Source organism: Taudactylus pleione, unplaced genomic scaffold, assembly GCF_031769625.1.
Source record: "Taudactylus pleione unplaced genomic scaffold, aTauple2 ptg000095l, whole genome shotgun sequence".
Lineage (NCBI taxonomy): Eukaryota > Metazoa > Chordata > Amphibia > Anura > Myobatrachidae > Taudactylus > Taudactylus pleione.
Window position 1 is genome coordinate 5267701 of NW_028284497.1, and position 22235 is coordinate 5289935.

At 42.8% G+C, this 22235-nt stretch overlaps 1 protein-coding gene across 1 annotated transcript; it reads left to right on the top strand.

Moving 5' to 3' along the window:
• Window positions 1-3200: 3200 nt before the first annotated feature.
• SDR39U1 (short chain dehydrogenase/reductase family 39U member 1) lies at window positions 3201-21290 on the top strand. Its single transcript, XM_088469917.1, has 6 exons — window positions 3201-3486; window positions 7783-7889; window positions 9124-9206; window positions 15536-15657; window positions 18417-18572; window positions 20765-21290. The coding sequence occupies exons 1-6, from the start codon at window positions 3471-3473 to the stop codon at window positions 21190-21192; spliced, it is 912 nt and encodes a 303-aa protein (XP_088326043.1). The 5' UTR covers window positions 3201-3470; the 3' UTR covers window positions 21193-21290.
• Window positions 21291-22235: the final 945 nt, after the last annotated feature.

Sequence of the window (22235 nt, forward strand, 5' to 3'; positions counted from 1 at the left end):
GGATGTGCAGGCTCGGATAGGTTCGAGTTTGCACGTGGAGTTCGGATTTTTCCCTCCAAAAAAACGGAACTCAGAACGAGGCAAAACGTCATCTTACATGGACGAACATCATCATTCCTGGTCTTTTGTCCAGGAATGATGATGTTCGTCCATGTAAGATGACGTTTTGCCTCGTTCTGAGTTCCGTTTTTTTGGAGGGAAAAATCCGAACTCCACGTGCAAACTCGAACCTATCCGAGCCTGCACATCCCTACTTCTAATTGTCACTTTTCAAACACAGGGCCTGATTCAGCAAGGATCGCAACTGCAAAGCTGCACGCAAGTAGCTTTGCAATTGTGATCCTTGCAGATATGGTAATGCAGCAGGAGGCATCACACCTTCTGTGCATTACTTATCTGAGCTGCGTTGTCCAACACAGAATCAGATAATCTGCGTAACATCGGCCGGCTAAGGTAACCCATGGAGTCACGCAGCCGGCCAACACAGTTGAGAGGAAGAGGCCAGGAAATCTCCGCCAGCCGATGGAGATCCTGGCCTCTTCCCTCCCCCCCCCCCCAATGTCGACGACATGCCTCCGTTTCAGGACACAGGGGCCATCGCCGCCCCCTCCTCACCCACAAACTGCAGCAGACTGTCAATCTCTGCCAATCTGCGAGCGAAATCACATACCCGTTCTGCACATGTGCAGAACGGGACATGCGCCATAGCAGATTCCTGAACATTGGGAATCTGCGTTCAGCAGTGCACTAGTGCACTGCTGAATCAGGCCCACAGCCTATACAATGACAGTACTTTATCGCTCTTAATTTTCTCTCTCTCCAAGGTTTGATACATCTCTCCCTATGTCATTTATGCATACTTGCCGATATTCAGCTCCCTCCTTCCGGGAGGGAGCTGAATGCAAGCATAGAGGGGGCGGCGTGGCCGGCTATGACGACGTTTTGGGGGCGGGGCCAGGGGCGTGTCCGCACGAACGCGTTATCGTGGCCCCGCCTCCTCTTCACGATGCCAAAAATAAAGGCATTGTTAAGCGGGGGGCGGAGCCACGATGACGCGATTCAGCGCGAATCGAGTCATCGGGCATCCCCGCTGCTGGGGTTTCAAGTAGTTGTGCGGGGGGCAGGCGGCAGCCGGGAGGCTTGCCTGCCTTTCCGGGGGGTCGGGAGCGGCACCCGATATTCGGGAGGCTCCCGACCAAATCGGGAGGGTAGGCAAGCCTGCATTTATGACGTGCACTGAATGCAAGCAGAAGAGCTCCTCGGTTGTCCACCAGTGTACCCAGATGGTCCAGAAGCACACATCGAGGTCCCTTAGAACATACCTCCTAAAACTGGAATGGTGCAGAAACATTTGAAAAGGTGAATTGTACAAAAGTTGCAAATGTCACAACAAAGTTCAATCTCCTTTCGTTAAGCTTTTTTTGTTTTCTTTCTAATATACTGTTCTGACTAGCCTTATGTATGGTTTATACAACGTATGAGAGTGAGGGGACTTAAGGATTGTTTCATTTGCATACAAGTTTTATATGTGAACCTTATTACATTGCTATAATGAGCCTAGAAGAGCACTTCTCTGCAAGTGTAACATGAAAGCGCAAAATGTGTCCCATTAAAAGCCTAGCCAAAGATCACCAACCCTGAGCTGGTTTAATATGGACTTTTGCTGAGAGAAAATGGCAATGCAACGCTTTCCATGGGAAGGAACCCTTTAAAAAGTAAACTCTACAGTCTACATCCTTTTATTGCATTTCAATAATCTGGTCTAGCTAAATTACATCTTGTTCTATAGTTATACACTGCTACAGAAACAGTAATTACACCAGTGCACCTACTCCATACTTAGCAGATAATATTCTCACTCCACCCAGCCCCTGCAAACATCTGCAACTCCTCAAATGCTAACATCTTGCTCATACCAGAATAATATTCAACTTGGCAAAAATGTTTTGGTAAATTGCAGCCGTAACTAGGGTAGTGCGACCAGTGCCATGGCACAGGGCACCGCAGGGCAGGGGACGCTGTTTGGGCCTGTCAATTTTCCTGTTTATTATCATTCTTACTTGTATCTTCCTCTTCTTTTATCCCCAGCATCTCCTGGCCTCCCCTATCTCTTCCCTGGCCCTTCCCCATGAGGCCATGGCCCTTTTTCAGGTGCTCTATTTAAAAATGGGGGGGGCGCCAATGCTCTCTCTGGCACAGGGCACCAAAAAGTCTAGTTATGGCTCTGCAGCCATTAATGATAATTTACTCATGTTCAGTAGAGCACTCTATTTATCAACAATTCTGCCCGTAAAACTATATGGAAACTGTTGTTTCCACAAATTTAAGGCAGAATTAACTATCCTTTAAATGTAGCTAGAATGCAAGGAGGAGATATTGGAGATCTCCTGCCTTCCGGTCGCCAGCTCTCACATCAGCAGTCCCCGTCGTTTTGCATGGGGACGGTATGTAACAAAATCCGAAAAAAAACGCAGTTTTTCCGATCATGCATGGGCCAACACCATCTTCAGATGGCGTTAGCCCATTAACCTCAAAGGGGCAGCCTGCCGGAGTGGGATCTTGTGATTCCCTCTCCGGTGGTCCAGAGCTGTTTGCCAATCTTTATGCAATGTTTTTGCATTGCACATGAACGTACAGTTGCCTGGCTGGGGCCTGATCGTGTATGGAGTAACTTTACTTCTTAGTGATTGTTGGGATGTCCCGGTATCTAAAAATTATACATTCACCCCAAAAAGACTCCCTATTCCCGGGCAATGGATTATTCACTTTTGAGGGCTGGTTGCAATTGTTAATCAATATGCCCCAATATAAGAATAGATAGCCAAAGGATATAAGTTGTATTGCACAATTTGTAAGATTAAGAAGGTACATATTTTATTAAATCAAGTGCAGTGATCTTAACACAGTAAACATAGAATTATAGGATACAACTTTCATATAAAGCAAAATAAGCTGAGATTGGCAGATACAGAAATAATATGTAATAAAGGCATGCAAACTAATATCTAATATCAAAAACACAAGCATAAAAATAAAACAGCAATAACATAATCAAGAAACATATGCTTTACATCTTAGCAACCACACGAGGGTGCTCTAGAGCGACAGTGTTATGAGACACTCTACCTTCTTACGTAATTAACTCTATGGTTATTTGACGAACAGTCATTCTCTTACTAAAGGAGCAAAACATCCTGTAACATTTGGTAGAAACTGTGGGCGTCCTGTTGTACGGTGGCGGCCATCTTTTTGGAGACAGTGTTTCATTGAGGGAAGCTGGGTACACTTGACTATATCCAGTTATGGGTTCTTAGAGCAGACGGGTGGATAACACAGTGCTGCCGCTCTTGACAGCTGTGTGGCGCTAGGCACTGTACAGTGTGTGCGGGAGAACAGCTGCACCCTGCACAGAAGAACACTGCGGCGCTCTAGAGGCGGATACGGCCCCGCTCAGTATTACAGCTGCAGTTATGCGGGTTCTTGTCGGTGAGATCACGTGATGGGCCTCCTGCCCTAACCATGAGCACTGAAAGTTACAGACAGTTACCTGTGTGCAGTGTGCACCATACATAATGGAAACAATTGTGAACTCTTTATCTGCTTTCAAAGTTTATGCTAATACTGTAGCACTCTATTCTGTATATTTATGTCCTGAAGTTCCTTCTGGCCAACAGTCTTATGGTGCATACACACTGACAGATTTTTCCTTTAGATCTGAACGATAACTATTTAAAAATCGTTCAGTCGTTCATATCTGAAGGAAAATCTGACATATCTGACATGCCTGAACGATGCGCGTTCCCGTTTGTCAGATAACGATATCTGACATCTGATGTGTTTGCAGTCAGACTTGGACGATTCCATTAATTTTATTGCAGTCAAAAATCGTTCAAATCATTCAATTGTTCATCTGACAAATCTGACCGTGTGTATGCTCCATTATATCCAGGGCCGGTTCTAGACATTGTGGAGCTCAGGGTGAAAGTTCACAGTTGCGCCGCCGCCCCCCCCCCCCCCCCCCCAAAAAATAGAACCCAACAACTACTTTTTGTAGATTATGTTCCTCTGTGCGCGCTGAAAGCACGCGCTTCCGGAAAGGGGGCGTGTCCTTGTGGAACACCCCCAATTCATTACACTGTGGGGCGTGCCCAGCACTTATGAAGGGGCTGGGCTTCCCCCAAGCTCTCCCCTCGTGGCGAATAATTGCCATGTGCAGTAATGCGCCTTACACAGTAATGCCCTTTATAAATACATTATGCCACATGCAGTAATGCCCTTTATAAACACATTATGCCACACGCAGTAATGCCCTGTATAACACATTATGCCACATGCAGTAGTGCCCTGTATAACACATTATGCCACACACAGTAATGGCCTTTATAACACATTATGCCACATGCAGTAATGCCCTGTATAACACATTATGCCACATGCAGAAATGCCCTGTATAACATATTATGCCATACGCAGTAATACCCTGTATAATACATTGTGCCACACACAGTAATTCCCTTTATAATACAGTATCCCCAATTCAAATTACACCACACATTAGTCCCTTATTCATGTTATGACACACAGTGGTGCCCCTTTTACACAATGCCCAAATTAGTGCCCCTTATACACAAGGTCCATAGTACTTAGTAGTGCCCCTAATACAATGCCCACAGTAGTAGTGCCCCCTACAGTAGTGCCCCAGTAATAATGCCCCCTATAGCAGTAGTCATGATGTCCCTCCCATAGTGCTCTATGCGGGAGCCGGAGCTCTGGAGTGCGCGTCGGCTGCCGCTGCAGGGAGGGAGCCGGGTGCCAGCTGATAACATATATCAGCGGGCGCCTGGCAATGCGGGGGGTACCGGAGCTGGGTTTTTTTTTTTTATTATTATAGGAATTTTTATTTTTTGCCTTCTGGGGACTCGGTGGCGCCCTCTAGGGGCCGGCGCCCCGGGCGACGGCCCTGTTAGCCCGCCCCTAGAACCGCCAGTGATTATATCTATGTAGTTCTATGTCACACATCGCCAGTAACATACAGCAAACCCTCCAACATGACCCGTACAAAATACTCTGCTCCTGGACTTCCCTCTTAACCTATGATTGCAAATCAAACATCTGTCTCATCTATTACCTAGTTCAGCACAGGTGTCGGCAATCATACATTAGGTGGGAAGTCCAGGAGTAGAGTGTTTTGTACCTAATGGAATGGAACGGGTCATGTTGGAGGGTAGGATACAGCAAGCATTTGATTCATTCTCTCTTGAGGCGGTAAGATGTAATCGGAGATACAAGACAAGCATTACTACGAATACCATGGAAGTGGATAGATCCCCTTCAGTTTTTGTACCCCAACGTAATCAGTTAAGCTGGCCATCCACTATACAATTTTCTGTCAGATATCTGTCCAGTCTGGCTGATTGGCATGAAAACCTGGTAATGTATGGGAGCAAATGTCAAATCATTTGGTTTTTAAACACTGAAAAGAGGACAAAAAAAAAATTGTTCAAATTGGTTACATTTGTGTGTTTTAAGTGAGCTGGCTCGGTTCTACTCGGTTCTGTTCGGATTTAAAAACCGAATCTTAATGGCTATCCAAAACTCGTGATAGCTGATAGCCAATAAGATTCGGTTTTTAAATCCAAACGGAACCGAGTAGAACCGAACCTGCACATCCCTAGTTTTAACCAATTTGTCTGAACAACCATTTTTGCATACGGGAGTTGGGACCTGCACGTGCATCCAAAAAGGAGGTGTGGCCTAATCGTAAAGGGGCGTGGTCTGATGATATGCCCCCATTTGCATCACTAATGAGGCGTTGCTGGGCAGCCCCGGGCTTCCCCCCGTACTCTGAATAGATGCTGTGCCCATGCGCACAGCATCTATTATAGCTCTGCATACACGCTGCTCTTCCCCTCCACCGTGGGACAATGCGGCCCACGGGCGGGACAGTCCCAGAAAAACGGGACTGTCCCGCTAAGTTCGGGACAGTTGGGAGATATGTTTTTGGCTGTTTTCCAGTGTTTGTGAGCAAATGGACAATTGTCATTAACTCCCATACATTACCAGGTTTTCATTCCAACCAGCCAGATTGGACAGATAATTGTATAGTGTATGCCCAGCATTACTGTCCAACGTCATTCCCTACCATCCATGTGGACATAGAGGGGAAATATAATCTTGTGGCGAGCCCTCACTTCACTTCCACCCTCAATGCATGTCACTTCCAGGTACAGAAACTGAAGGTACCTTTCCGTAATACCATCCATCAATGATAGGTTACAATAAGTACATTTTTAGTTACCTTCCCCATTAACAGACCCTCCAACATGACCCATTCCATTAGGTACAAAATGCTCTGCTCCTGGACGTCCCTCTTAATTTATGATTGCAGACACCTGTGGTTAATCACCTGTCTCATCAATTACCTGGTTCAACAGGAAGTCCAGGAGCAGAGCATTTTGTACCTGGTGGAACGGGTTATGTTGGAGGGTAGGCTCATTAAAACTCAGTGGTGCAGTTGACCATAGAAAAGCAAGATCTATGATAGATTACTGTTTATTCCAGTGAATCATGCAATATGTACCTGCTTTTTCCTGTATGTCGGCTGTCCTGCTATATGGTATTCTGTGTAAGTGAATACTCCCTGGAGGTCTATTCATGATGTTAATTATCGGGGTCTGTTAACATCCTAACTCGCCGCAGACACAAGAGGTATTCATCATCCGAAAATCAGCTGTCCCAGCGAGCGGCTTCACTTCTCCTTTCGGAGCAGTGACACTAGTGCACATGCATTTCCTACAGGTCACGCATACACACAGAGCCCCGACGTCCGGCTGAAGGAGCCGAACTGGGACGAGGGATCCGGAAGGATCCCTCTTCGCAACCCGGGACTCCCGTTCCGCTACAGGAAGGTAAGTAGGAGATATCTGTGATGTCTCTTGCTTTACCTTCTTGATGAATGGCCTGATAACTTAATTTTTACAATTGCAGGTGAAAATGTTAATTTTCACCTGCGTTTGTAAAAATTAAGGGTCATATGTATCAATGTGATTTTTACATAAAATTATACAGAAACTGCAGTTTGCAAAGTGCTAATTAGCGCTGCAGATTGCAGTCCCCTTTATTATAAATGGGTAATACGATCTGATCCCTATACTAAACTCAAAAAAAAACCCAAAGCTTTTCGGAGTTTAGCACCAGTAGTTTACACCTTCTTCAGATGGTGTAAAGTACGGTTTGCCGATGGGGGCAACAAGGTGCAGAAGAGCGATCTTTCGGTCTCTCCCCTGCTGACGCTGTGTGCATGTGCAGTCTCAGCTTCCCCCAGGGAAGTCTTCCATTTCTGCGAAAGACTTCTCCTAAATGCCCGGGTTATAACTCGTGGGGACAGCAGTTACCGCAACCGCTGTCCCTGCGAGTTCCCCATAATACATAGCAGGGATATATTTATTAAAAATTAAAATATTTCCGACGAGCTAGGTACATAATAATTGCGGCAGTACCGAGATTATTAGTACATAGACCCCTAAGTGGATGAATAGTCGCCCTACGAGTGAGGGTGATGCATATGATGTTTTTGTAAATGAAGCTTAAAGGCAAAGTGACTATAAAACAATTAGAATCGTTTTAGCCCTGACGAAAAATGTGGGGTTGGGGTTATATGATTAAGTTTTAATCCACTACTGATATGTACAGTATTTGTAGATCCTTTATTTCATACTGTTACTACATATATTTATCCTTTAATTCCTGATGTTGTTAATGACTCACTATTTGACTCTATAGGAGGAGGCAGTGGGTTCATTGGCCAGTCACTGTCACAGTTATTAAAGAGACGAGGTCATAAAATTACTATAATTTCCCGCCACCCTGGAGAGCAAAGAATCACATGGGTAAGGAAATTGGTGGCAAGAGTGGTTGTTTTTTTTGTTTTTTTTTCAAATAAGGTACCAAAAAAAATATATGTGAGAATGCACAGCCACATGTCACAGAAATGTTTATTTATATATATATATATATATATATATATATATATATATTCTACAAGGTCAGCACTAACACACAATAGGTCCAACAGCTGGGGTTGCTCCTCAGTGTTAACCCCAATTGGGGCCCCACAGTAATAAATGTAAATAAATAGAGTGCACTCACCAGAGCTTACAAAGGAAGGAGAAAAGTTTAATTTACATCAGTCCATATCCATATGACGTTTCGGTCTGCTATGAGATCTTCCTCAGATCAAAACAATAAGCCAACAAGAACTGAACTGAACGGTTCTTGTTGGCTTATTGTTTGGATCTGAGGAAGGTCTCATAGCAGACCGAAACGTCATATGGATATGGACTGATGTTTCCTTCGATTTTTCCCTCCAAAAAAACGGAACTCAGAAAGAGGCAAAACGTCATCTTGCATGGACGAACATCATCATTCCTGGACAAAAGTCCAGGAATGATAATGTTCGTCCATGTAAGATGACGTTTTGCCTCTTTCTGAGTTCCGTTTTTTTGGAGGGAGAAATCCGAACTCAACGTGCAAACTCGAACCTATCCGAGCCTGCACATCCCTAATATATATATAAAGTAAAGAAAATAAATAATTTTATCCATTAAGGTGTACAAAGAGGCAGACTTCTTACGTATAGGCTTTTTAGTGTACATTTTATACAAACAATTTATTAAACTTGCGGGAAATACGTGATTGTGCAGAAACAATATAGAGTGTAAAGGAATAGTGAAGTATAGTTGAAATTACACTGACTAAAATCTATATTCTCTAATGTTGGCTGCACACATGTAGAATTGGTATTTGACCGAGTTGGCCAATTAGTGTATGGCTACTGGCCCACACTGTTCTATATGAACTGAAACAGATTGTATTTGGTTGGACAGGATGTAAAACCAGGTTGTGTGATGGCCTCAGCTTGTGCCTACGGTTAATCAGCTGATACAGAAGGGATAAATGCTAGTGTGTTTTTATGTAGCCAAATTGGTAACTTGATTGCAGTGTACATAGGCGACACGCTAGACTAGAGACTAGACAAAGGCAGAGAGGAATCATGGTGTTTTACCCATATTGTGTGCTCATTGGTTACTCCATTTTATTTTGCTTTTTGTTTTGGTCTTACAGGAAGATATCTCTAAAAAGGGTCTGCCACCATGTGATTCCGTTGTTAACCTTGCTGGAGAGAATGTACTGAATCCACTGAGGAGGTGAGTGATGTGAGAATGTACTCACCTGATTCACTGCTTAGCAGACTTCAACGTAAACCTGTCTCTCATATTAATTTCATGTTTTTTGGCTCATAACACACTAGAAGGGACAAGAGCTGCCACGGTTGATTTTAGTCCCAAACAAGAAAAGCTTCAAAATCTGCTCATGGTAAAAGCCTGTTACAAACACTCCCCAGTGTCTAAAGTCTAAGGGGGCGATTCAGTACTCACATGGGAATTTAGCGCCCGGGCTAAGTAGACTACAGATTCTCAAACTCGGTCCTCAGGACCCCAAACAGTGCATGTTTTCCAGGTTTCTTCACAGAATTACAAGTGAAATAATTAGCTCCACCTGTGGATCTTTTAAAATGTGCCAGTGAGTAATGACTACACCTGTGCACCTGCTGGGTGACCTGCAAAACATGAACTGTGTGGGGTCCTGAGGACCGAGTCTGAGAACCACTGAAGTAGAGGGTAGGGCAAAGGTACTCCCCATGACTTGCCAGGAGCAAGCAATGTTGGGAAGGGGAGTAGTAAACAAAATAGCATTCAGCTAGCCCGTACTGAACAGATATGTTGTTGTTGGTGGGGAAAAGGTGCACTGATGACAGGGATAGTGTTAGAAGGAGAGAACAAGGGAAGAGGGCTCTGGCTGTGAGGGCTTACAGTCCTAAGAGGGAAGGGTGTAACACAGAGTGTGTCCCTGGAGAAGAGGGTTGGCGGGTGGTTAGTATGTATGGAGGGAGGAGTCGAGGATTACACCCATGCAGTGGCGTGAGGCAGAGGAGAGAGTTTAATACAGAAAATATAGGATAATAATATAATATGCACTACAGCTGTGGTTCCCAAACTCTGTTTTCAGTCCAGGTTTTATGGATATTGATGCTTGAGCACATATGGTTAAATCAAATTGACTTAGGCACTAATTAAACCACATGTGTTCAAGCATGGGTATCCTTAAAACCTGGACTGTTAAGGTGCCTTGAGGACTGAATTTGGGAACCACTGCACTAAAGTAATTATCTGGTCACCTTATACGTATATCTTATTTGAAACACCAGGTTGTTTAGTAATTTACCCACTGCTGCATTGTTAACAGTAGCCTGTTTATTTACTTACAACACAAAACAATTCTCAAATATTGATAAATGCAAGCTTTAAGTACATTTGCCTCTGCTGCATTAAGGGGCTATTCAGTTAACTGCGGAAGCTGTCAGAATGGCTTTGTGCATTTCCTTGCAGAAGGCAGATTCTGTTTGCATTGTATGGCGGTGTGAGCAGAATTAGCCTACATTATAAGTGCAATATGAGCTGCCAGATGAATGAAACAGGCCCTAAATGTCCTACATTGGATCTCTAGGTAGGTGCTAACTAGCTGAAAATTAAAAGTGAATATTAAACTTATGGTGCATACACACGGTCAGATTTTCTGTCAGATCTGAACGATAAAGATTGTAAAAATCGTTCATATCTGAAAGAAAATCTGACATGTGTGACTGCAACGATGAATGATGCACGTTCCCGCATGTCAGATAGCGATATCTGACATCTGATGTGTTTACAGTCAGATTTGGACGATTCCATTCATTTTAATACTGTCTGAAATCTTTCAAATCGTTAGTAAAATCGTTCATCTGACCGTGTGTATGCACCATTATACTCCTTTCAGACATAAGCAATAACTCTGGACTTTGCCGGAGCATGGCTAGTTAACCTGGGTCCGATAACCTGTTATTCCAGGGACTTGCCACCCGTGTCAATGCTCCAGCCTTTGGCCCGTATTCAATTAGAAGCGAAAAGTTTAGATCCGCAAAAAAGTATCGCTGATTGCGACTTTTCGCCTGTCGGAAAAGTATCGCCGTATTCAATTCCATCTGCTTTTCGCATACACGGAAACGCAATGTAATAGACGAAAAAGATTCGCCTCTGAATAGGTGAAGAAAAGAAGTACAAAATTTTTATTTTGGGGTGCAAAGGTGGAGAAACCACTCAGAACCCTTGGGACAGCCCCCCAATGGGCAACTGCATCAAAAAATTCCAGGAAAAAACACTCCAAAAAAGTAATATGAATTTGGGGATGAAAAAGTGCAAAGTGGGGGAAAGAGTTTGCAAACTAGCGAAATAAGGTTCTGGGGGTGCTCTAAGAAGGGGTCAAGTGTTTTGGGGATTGCAGGTGCATATTTGGGGGTGGAATTTTACTTTATTTAAAAGTTCACTTTAGAGACATTAAAAGATGCTTGCACCCATATTTAGGTACCCCAAATTTGACTGAACTACTTATTTTCACCAAAAAATACTGCTTTATGCCATTCTTCACCACTTGTGCAAAGACGCTAATTAGTGGCAATTGAGCAAACTTAAGTACCCCAAACAGTTTTATTAGGACTAATCGGACACTACTACATTGATCCCCAATGTTTCTGCAGCTTATTGGGAGGTTCAGGCTGATTTCCTCGATTCTGACACCACTTTTCGCCTGTTCTGACTTCACGTGTCACCGTTTTGGCGTCTTTTGGAATTGAATACGGCGAATAGCGTAGGTGCGCACGATAAGTTTTCGCGCCTAAAATACACTACGTAGGTGAAAAGTGCGGCTTGCAAAACTAATTGAATACCGCTCTTTGTCTGAAGGGGATAATCCGGGTCAGGCCTAAAAGGACTTGATTGGCAGGTACAGTAGCGCTTGGAGAGGACATCATCTCCAAGCATCCACTGTTACACGGAAGACCCGGGTTCGGTGTTAAGGGTGACAACTCAGGAATAACATGTGTTCATCACCTGGGTGTGAAAAGATGTAAGTACTGAAACCCCGGCTTCAACCCGTGTCTGGGGTCCGAGCCGGGTTAAAGCCAGGATTTATGTCTGAAAGGGATATCAACCATCAGACCGCAATCAACTGGAAAACGGAAACATTTCAGAATAGTGTGATATAAAAGAGATAAACTTCATATACAGGTGAGGAAAAGTGTATGTATAGTTACTTCTGATATTCTCCCAAGTGATTACTGGTGTATGTGTGTATGTGTATATATATATATATATATATATATATATATATATATATATATATATATATATATATATATATATATATATATATAATAAAATAACTGAAATATTTTTACTAAAATCTGTTTCATCCCCTTGCTCATAAGTGACAACCTTAGGTAACTGCTAATGAGGGCAGAACTATTCTTGTGTCACTCTGGTAGTCTGTGTGACGACACAGCCATATAAAATCATTTAACTAATAAAAACCTTGTAAAAGTGTACCAGAATTCTAGTACAGTCTTACGGGGAAATTCAATAGTTTTTTGCACACCCTTTAGTCATGGGCGCCCAACGGAGCTATTCAATTGTTACCCAGATCAGGCATGAGTAGCTTGGGTGCCCAGATTTCTGCTTCCTTCCTCCTGAGGTGGCAAGCAGAAGTCCACAAAAAGTCGGGCTGTGCATGCCTAAACTGCCGTTTGGTCGTGCTTACCAGAACTTTGCATGGATTTAGTCGCTTTGCCTGTCTAAACCCAGTGCTTTGGGCACACCATGCGCGAAAAGTAATGGGCACCCAAATTAATTGATTGATTATTAGCCTTGATCTCCTGTCACTTTAGACGGGTAATCGAGCATGAAAAAAAACAATTGGATTCCCTCCTGAGTGTAGACCGAGCAGGTAATATACAAAATGTTTGTTTCTTTATGTTTACTCTACTGTTTATGTTATTACAAATAAATAAAACAAAAAAATGTTTACCCTGTGTATGTGACTCTTGCCCCAGGTGTAAGTATCCATACTATGGGATTGCGTTGATCTACTCTGACTGGTTAGTGTGACTTACACACACTTGCCTAGTAAAATCAGTGCCTTATAGTGAAAGTAGATTGCCATACAGGAAACAAAATATACAAGTTATGCTGTTGCCTTAAATTAGAATGCAGGGCTGAAAACGGGTCCAGCTGACACGGACAATATTTGAATATTATCACACGTGCAACAACAACAAAAAAAATTGTCCCCCAAGGATGAAAATAGCTGTTTTTTATACAGGTGCGTCCATCTTTGCTGCAGTCACGCTAAAAAGGCCCTCTCAGTGCGCCGGGGGTCTTTTTTTTTTTTTTTCGGCCTTATGATTCCCCAACAGTTTGTGCGGACACTTCTGAAACTTTGGCACGCAGCTTACTCAAATTCATTCAACTCTACTGTCCCACTCACATAAAAAACAACAGTACTTGGTGTAACCTAGCTGCAACCCCAGCAAAAGTGCAATGTCCTTTACATCTCCATATATTTCATGTTTTCGTATGATTCTTTCATGTTTGTAGCTTGTGCAGTAGGTACAGAAGAAAATGTATTTCTGATATGAAGGAAATAAATGACTGCTTTAGAGAAGTCAATGAACGAGCTCCATTCATCCACGTTGTGTTCATGAGTGAATTAACATCTTATACTGCCAGCATTACCAATTCTGCAAATTCTCCTTAATATTCAAAAATGTATAATATACCATTTTGTTTATCCTGGGTTTATTCTAAATGAGGAAAATAAACATTGCACCACAAGAAAACTAAGCCTGATAGAAAAAATATAATTGCTTATTTGAATTCAGCATAAAAAGGATACTTAGAACACCCATCAAAACCCTTGGAACAAAACTGTCATTGACAAGTGAATTATTTATCATGTGACACAAACCTGGCCGTCCCTTGAGTTGTTTAACTTTGCTACATGGCTTTTATAGTATGTGCACCTCTTTAATAGTTATATTTATATACTGCCTGCATAATCAATGAATATAAAATATCTGCTTACACAATGGGGCATTTTCCCGAGGGTAATTGACACCCCGGACCTATTTAATTATGTCCAGGATTCCCCGCGTAATGCTGATTTTTACTCACAGCCTCAGGAGCTGCAAGGAAAAATCTGCGTTCAATGCAGCCTCTGGGGTTTCACGCTGGGATACCCATAGATTCCAGCATTTTACACTGAATCTATGGGTCACCGCATGGGGACAATGCCAATTAATGGAATAGCTTGAAACCCGGATCTTTTCCCAGAGAGGTAAGCCCCGCACCTCATTGATATGACCCTATGATTTTGTAGAACTGCACTTACTCTGCCCTAGTTTAGAGGAGCATGGCACAGCTCCCAGCACCTGGGGCAAAAGTATTCACTATTTGGATGGTGGGACAGTCCCATAATAGCTGCATTTTTAGCTGGATGTATTTAGAGGTTATAATGTAACAGACATAAGTAAAAGTGCAACAACTTTATTTCATACATTTGTCATGTAAATAACACATAAATAAAATAACAGTTGTGCTATAGAGCTAGATGAACAGAGAACTTAATTTTGACATAACATCAGGTCATTTTAAAACACACACATTCCGTAACATTTATCCCAACCCACTGCTCCATGCTCCTCCCACTATCTACCCCTCTTCCCTCACGTGCTTCTCCTTCCCTACTTATATTATCATATACTCCTAGCTCCCCAAACGGCACCTAACACTTTGTTGCTGATGCCCTGCTGCTTATGTCAGTGTTATGCAGCAGTGTTTATAAACCATGTCCTTGTCCTGCATTGTTTGGTACTGTTAATAACTATTTTTCTTGTGTGCTCATTTGGTTATGTACTTTGTAAGGCACTGCGGAACCTTTGTGGTACCATATAAATATAGGATAATAATGCTAAAGTCCTGCCAATGGCAACCACTAACTGCAACAGACTTGTAAATTAAAGAACCCTGCTCACTACTAAATGCTTATTTGATATGCTCTCAGATATAGGCCCCCATTTAGTAACGAGTTTTATCACCAAAACGAGTAATAAATATCACTGTGTATGATAAATGGTGCTCCAGCCAATCAGCTCCCAACTGTCATTTTTCTAACAGTTGACCGTTGGGAGCTGATTGGCTGGAGCACCATTTATCATACACAGTGATATTTATTACTCGTTTTGGTGATAAAACTCATTAGTAAATGAGGCCCATAATCATTTGCACTTTATTAAAGTTGGGTTCATAAAAAATTAACATTTGTTGCATTTAGTGGTGCACAGGGCTTTATACTTTACAATGAATTTGTATATTAAACTTTTCTCTTTATTTAAAATATTTAAAACTCTTTATTTGTCACTAATTTATCCTAATATGGGAATACTGAATGAAAATTCATATTTAACTGTGGCATGTTCCTTTGTCTTAACTATTAAGAAATGATATGCCTTATGCTAGTCTCTTTACCACTAACTAGAGATCAGAGTATAAATCAAGAATATGGTTTGGCAATTAAATCCAGAACACACAATTTTCCCCTCTGCCAGGTGGACAGAGCTGTTTAAACAGGAAGTTATTTCCAGTAGGATTGAGACTACGCGCACTCTCACTCAGGCTATTGGCCAGTCACAGAATCCCCCCCGCTCTTGGGTGGTAGTCACTGGAGTGGGTAAGCCTCTTGTATGGTCGTTACCGGAGTAGGTGAGTCACTTGTGTGGTAGTTGTTTGAGTGGATAAGTCACTTCGGTGGTAGTCACTGGAGTGGGTAATTTCACTTGGATGGTAGACGTTTGATTGGGTAACACCACTTGGGTGGTAGACGTTGGAGTGGGTAATTTCACTTGGATGGTAGACGTTTGATTGGGTAACACCACTTGGGTGGTACACATTGGAGTGGGTAATTTCACTTGGGTGGTAGACGTTTGATTGGGTAACACCACTTGGGTGGTAGACGTTGGAGTGGGTAATTTCACTTGGGTGGTAGACGTTGGAGTGGGTAATTTCACTTGGATGGTAGACGTTTGATTGGGTAACACCACTTGGGTGGTAGACGTTGGAGTGGGTAATTTCACTTGGGTGGTAGATGTTGTAGTCAGCATAACTAAACCGCTATAGAAAATAGAATATTAAGTAAACTAATTTAACACTTAAATTGCTACTTACTAATGTACAAAATAGTGGTTGCTCAGATCAACCTAATAGTTTTTCACAGGTGCTTGTAAAGAGAGGGGTTTACTCTAGACTTAGAAAATAATGTTCCCTCCAGCACACTGCAAAAAAAAATCAGCAAAAGGACTTGAATACTACATGATAATAGAAAGTCAGAGATCTTTTGTTGCATATATTTGCAAATACATGGTTAAGCACTGGGCCACGACAAGGCTCCTCTGTATCAGAGTCCCTAGTCCCGAACGCTCAGTACATGATAATAGCACCCACTCTGGGTCATATAATTGCATACTGTTGTGCCACATTTAAACGTCACATACATAAATATATCTAAGTTGAGAGCCAACTCACTTGAAGGTACCCCAGAGACCTACAAATATCACTACAGGAACCAGCACACCGACTCAATGCTGGTGCCATCCATCCAAAATAGTGGTTGCTCAGATCAAAGTAAAGGGCAGGGTTACTATAGACTAAAATAGAAATTCAGACATTGTTGCATATATTTGCAAATATATGGTTACTTCTTACTAATGAAATGCTTTAGTAAACTGTTAAATTCTAATGTAACACTTCTCAGTGTCTTAATTTCTCACCGACACATTTTAAAAGATCCACAGGTGGAGATAATTATTTCACTTGCGATTCTGTGAGGAGACCTGGAAAACATGCACTGTTTGGGGTCCTGAGGACCTAGTTTGAGTACCTGTAGTATAGAGTCTATTTCCATGATGCCTACTCAATCCTTCCCTGATTGGCTAGCTGTCTAATGCTGGGTACACATTAGGACGATGTCTGCCCAATATGTAGTTTCCGGCCTAATTGGAGCAACATATAGGCTGGATCGTCCAGTGTGTATGGACTATCTGCGCGCTCCCGCGGTCGCATGCGATATCGTCTGGTCGGCTGTGTGACGACGTTGCAAGTAATGAGGGATCGTTCTGTTGTTCATTACATCGCTCAATGTGTACCCGTGGTACCATATGTCAGTCCGTTGGTCCCACATTCAGTATTGTGCAAAAGTTTTAGGCAGGTATGGAAAAAATTTTGCAATGTAAGTTTACTTTCAAAAATAGAAGTGTTAATAGATTATTTTTATCAATTAACAAAGTGAATAAACGGAAGAGAAATCTAAATCAAATCAATATTTGGTGTGACCACCCTTTGCCTTCAAAACAGCATAAATTCTTCTAGGTACACTTGCACACAATTTTTGAAGGAACTCGGCAGTGAGTTTGTTCCAAACATCTTGGAGAACTAACCACAGATCTTCTGTGGATGTAGGCTTGCTCATATCCTTCTGTCTCTTCATGTAATCCCAGACAGACTCAAAGCATTCTTTGCAGCATTTTTTTCCACACCTGCCTTAAACTTTTTCACTGTATTGTATCACCCGGGTACACATCACTAAGTGTGTACCCATCTTAACTCTGACTGACTGTACTGAGAGACTGCCCCGCAAGTGTTTGTCCCACCTTTTTACGCAGCAGCAGTAGCTGCTAATGTGCCACCAATGTGACGGTTGCTGAGCGGAATGGAGCCTCCCACACAGTACCCACCGCTGTCAATGGAGAGGAGACAGATCTGTGGAGGACCTGAACCGCAGACCTGATCCCATTGTAATGCTAACAGCCAGTGGCGCCACCATCTCCCACACATTACCTGACGTGAATAGAGAGGAGACATGTTTGCAGAGGACCCCTACCGCAGACATGTTCCCATGGTAATTCTAACAACCAGCAGCGCCACCGTGTCCCACAGAGTCCCCGCCACCGCAAGAAGTGAAGGTGGCGCCGGCTGCTAGCATTATCATGGGAGCAGGTCTATTGTCTGGGTCCACCACAGACATGTCTCCTTACCAGCGATGGGTACTGTGGGGGAGGCTCCATTCTGCTCAGCAGCTGCTGTATCAAAGGAGGGGAAAACACTTGGGGCCGGTCTCTCAGTTCAGTCAGGCAGTTAGGGGATGAATGAACAGGCGGCATGGAAGTACACTCTATCCTCCAGACACTGAAAAGTATTACATTAGGAAGGATTTAGAAGCTACAGAAAAGTGTCTCATTGGTATCAGTTTATTAAAGCATTTCACTAGTAAGAAGTAGCAGTTTGTGATAAATTAGTTTACCCAATATTCTGAACAAGTTACTGATGTTCTGAAGCAGTTTAGTTATGCTAACCCAGGGGCTCCATGTTCTAAACTTGAACCCAGCAGACCTTGTACTTGTAGGCTGTGGTGAATCTCTTGTGCTTAATCTGTAGGTTATTATCCTCCCAATCAGACTCAGCAGTATTCTGAGTATAGCCCTGGAGGAGATGCTGACTTTCTGTCCCGTCTTGTGAGAGATTGGGAGGCTGCAGCACAGCTGCCCCTTCAAGATGGCAGACCTATCACACAGCTGGTAAAAGTGCGATCAGGTGCGTATGTTGGTAGTTAATAACAGCCAATTTAACATAAAATACTAATTCAAAATTAAACTATCATCCACCAATTTATTGAAAGTCCCCATAATTCACATCATAACATGGCTTGAGATATTTTCTTTGTATTCATTGAAAGCTACTGAGTGTTGTTCCCCTACATCAGTGTCTCCCAACCTCAATCCTCAAGACACACTAACAGTCCTTAAGGATAGCTGTACTTGAACACAGGTGACTTAATTAGTACCTCAGTTATTTTAATTTAACCATCTGTGCTCAAACATGGATTTCCTTAACCTGGAATGTTAGTGTGCTGTGAGTATCGAAGCTGGGAAACCCTGCCTTACATTGTAGGCTCAGGCAGGCTTTGTGTATGGTCAATAGACTTACTGAGAGGACGTGTGATGTGTAGGAATGAGTAAGTCTCTAGACTATGATATGCGTCTGAAATACATAATGCATGGTGCTGTAACTCCCAGGGTTGGTCGAACTCGGTCTTCAAGGACCCAAATCAATTAATTACTGACATATTTTAGGATTCACAGGTTGTCTGGAAAACACGAACTGTTAGTAGTCCTTGAGGACCAAGTTTGCTGTATTTAATGCAGTTCAAAGTAAAATACAGATGGAGTCCCATGGGCATCTCTGTATGCAGTGGCATGTAGCGAATATACTCATCTTTGTGTAAATCCCGACGGATCCAGATGGACCTCGGCCGTTCCTCTCCGTACATGAAATGGGTGTTTCTGAGTGACAACCTTACGGATGCATAGAAGAGAACCCTCTCGTAAGTGTGTAGTCAGCTGCATCCTACTCTGAGTTGTGAGTATGCTGAGCGGATGCCAGTTTCAACATGGACTTGGTGCAAATCTATGTACTAGCAATGACTGCAGATAGAAAAGCTGTGGTCAGCGCGATGCGTATACTGAATGACGCATTAGCATTCAGTTAGCAAAATACTAGCATTCCAAATGCGGTTTTGTATGGAGCTGTATGTGACTCAGAATCAGGCCCAGAGTTTCCAAAAAAAAAAATTGTTCACTTACCTGCCTGGTGGTCTCTGTGGCTGCTGGGAGGGGCAAGGGCTGCTGGGAGATGTAGTTCTCCCAGTGCCCATTCCGGGGGGGGGGCCACACACACAGTCGCTCATACACACTTACAAGCACCACATACTGACATACTCACCCTGTTGCAGAAGAGCCGGCTCCTGACGCTGAAGAAGACAGCGCTGCAGAAGGTAACTAATTACTGACTAATTAAGCTAATTGGAAACTTCCAATTGCTTCATTAGTCCACAGAGAGGGTTCCGCCGGGATACCAGAGGAAAGTCCCAACGATTTTAGGGAAAAAAAAATCACACTTGCTTGGAAGGTGCGAGAATTAAAAGCTCCTGGCGTGTAAAAAAGAAAAATCCTGTACCTAATTGAATTGCAAAAAAACCCGCACCTGCAGGAAAAACCTCACAGGTGTGGGGTTTTTTGTAATTCACGCACCCAATTGAATATGCCCCATAGGGTGCAATTAGGTGGAGATAAGGTGAGGAGTGAGAGAACATCAGATTAGTAATGGCACTTATTTATATGGAGTCCAAACACATAAATAAGTATAACATTCAAAACTTTTTACATTAGTGTGTGACAATTATGCAGAACTTTGTTTCTGAGATGGGGGAAAGGAATGGACCACAGGGAGTATCAGAGACTAGGACAGCAGGGATCCACATAACCCTTTCAACTATAGCAAAGGTCTAATGCTAGCTGATATTCCACCTAGCGATAGATCACGGTTTGCAGTGATCTATTATTGCAGTACTACAGGAAAGGCCTGGATCATCTCACCCCTGCTCTGCCTTGGCATCCCTCAAAATTGTGGTTACACCAAAGGTGCTTTCATTCCTGGGGGATCACCAGCAGAAATATTCATAGGTAGTGTGCAGTACTACATTTTATAACCTATAGTTAGAACTATTGCTTTAGTTGTGTAGATGGATTTTAGTCTATGTACTTTTTAAAAAGCTTAAACTGCAGCATCCCATGTACTGTGATGTAAAGTAAATTGTGAGAAATAGTCTTCAATTGAGGGTGTTAAATGTACAGACTTGTTACCAGTCAAATTGTACATTCACAGTGGTGTGTGAGTAATAACATAAATGGAAAGGAAGCTTCTAATTCTCTCCTTCTCCCCACAAGGTGTCGTGTTGGGTCGAAATGGGGGTGCGCTGCCTGCCATGCTGTGGCCCTTCCGATTGTGCCTTGGGGGCACAGTGGGCTCTGGCCACCAGCCGTTCCCATGGATTCACATAGAAGATCTGTGCAGGCTCTTGGTTCAAACAGTTGAGCAGGAAGATGATGTTGGAGGCATCCTGAATGCAGTCTCCCCCTCCTCAATCACAGATACCAATGCTGACTTCACTCGAGCTTTAAGTAAGGCATTGGGTCGTCCTGCCCTGCTGTTCACACCAGCCTTTGCTGTGAAGCTCCTGCTGGGGAATGACAGAGCGCCAATGCTGCTAGAGGGTCCAAAAGTAGCCCCACAAAGGACTTTAGAGAGTGGATTCAGCTTTCTGTATCCCGACCTGGACTCTGCACTCACTCAGCTTTTGAACTCAAATCAATGAAGTACTGTATGTTGAATGAGGGATCTTAAGTGTATGATGAGGGACCTCCCATTCTACATTTATTTCTGATAAAAAATATAATTATTAAAGAATTAAGTGGTTGCATCAGATCATTGTATGCTCGTTATACTGTAGTAGTACTATGTATCCGAGTGTCAGTGTATCATGCATGTATGAGTTCTACTTTCTACCTTGCAAGAGGCTCTACAAATGTGTCCACATACATCTTACCACCGTGCCCTACAAGTCGCATTAAACATAACACGTGAGCGGCGTGCAACTCTGTAACACTGAGCGTCTTCTCATGTGACTTTTTACCTTCAAATGTGTCTTATAAATAGGACGCACAAGCAGCTTCTGCAGAATAAAATGATATGCAGCATGCTTATATTCTGTGTGAGATTGGCGATGTATCTGCATGCAAAGCGCTATGTTACAGTGTCAGTGACACTGTAACGTAGCATGCAGATGCAGTCGCACATAGAATATAGATATGCCACATATCATTTTAATCAGCAGAAGCTGCTTGTGCTTTGCAAATGAGATGCATTCGAAGGTAAAAAGTTGCACGAAAAGACGCTCTCTGCTACAGAGTCACAGCATGGCGTGACTAGAAAGGCTATTTAACGCGCCAGGAAGTAAGATGTATGAGGACACATCTGTATGAATGTATGAATTAACACCAATGTATAATTAATTATAATATACAACTTATAATAGTAAACTAATGAAAAATAACTGCCGTTCATGGCAGGGACCTTAAATTGTATTAGAACTAAAGGCAAAAAAAATGTAGCAGAGACAGTCATTTTGTGGCTTAAACCAATATTCATATGAATGCAGCCTATCATTTAACTAGGGAGCAGTGTCTGAAGAATATTGGGCATTATATGTTCCTTGTGACTGGATATCTTCTCATGCATATAGTTTCAGCCTGCAAAACACTTACCTCTGGTGCGCTGTAATAAGGCTACACTAGAGAACAGAACTTCTTCATCTTACGTCACTCAATACAAAACCCTACTCCTGAATGATGGGAACTC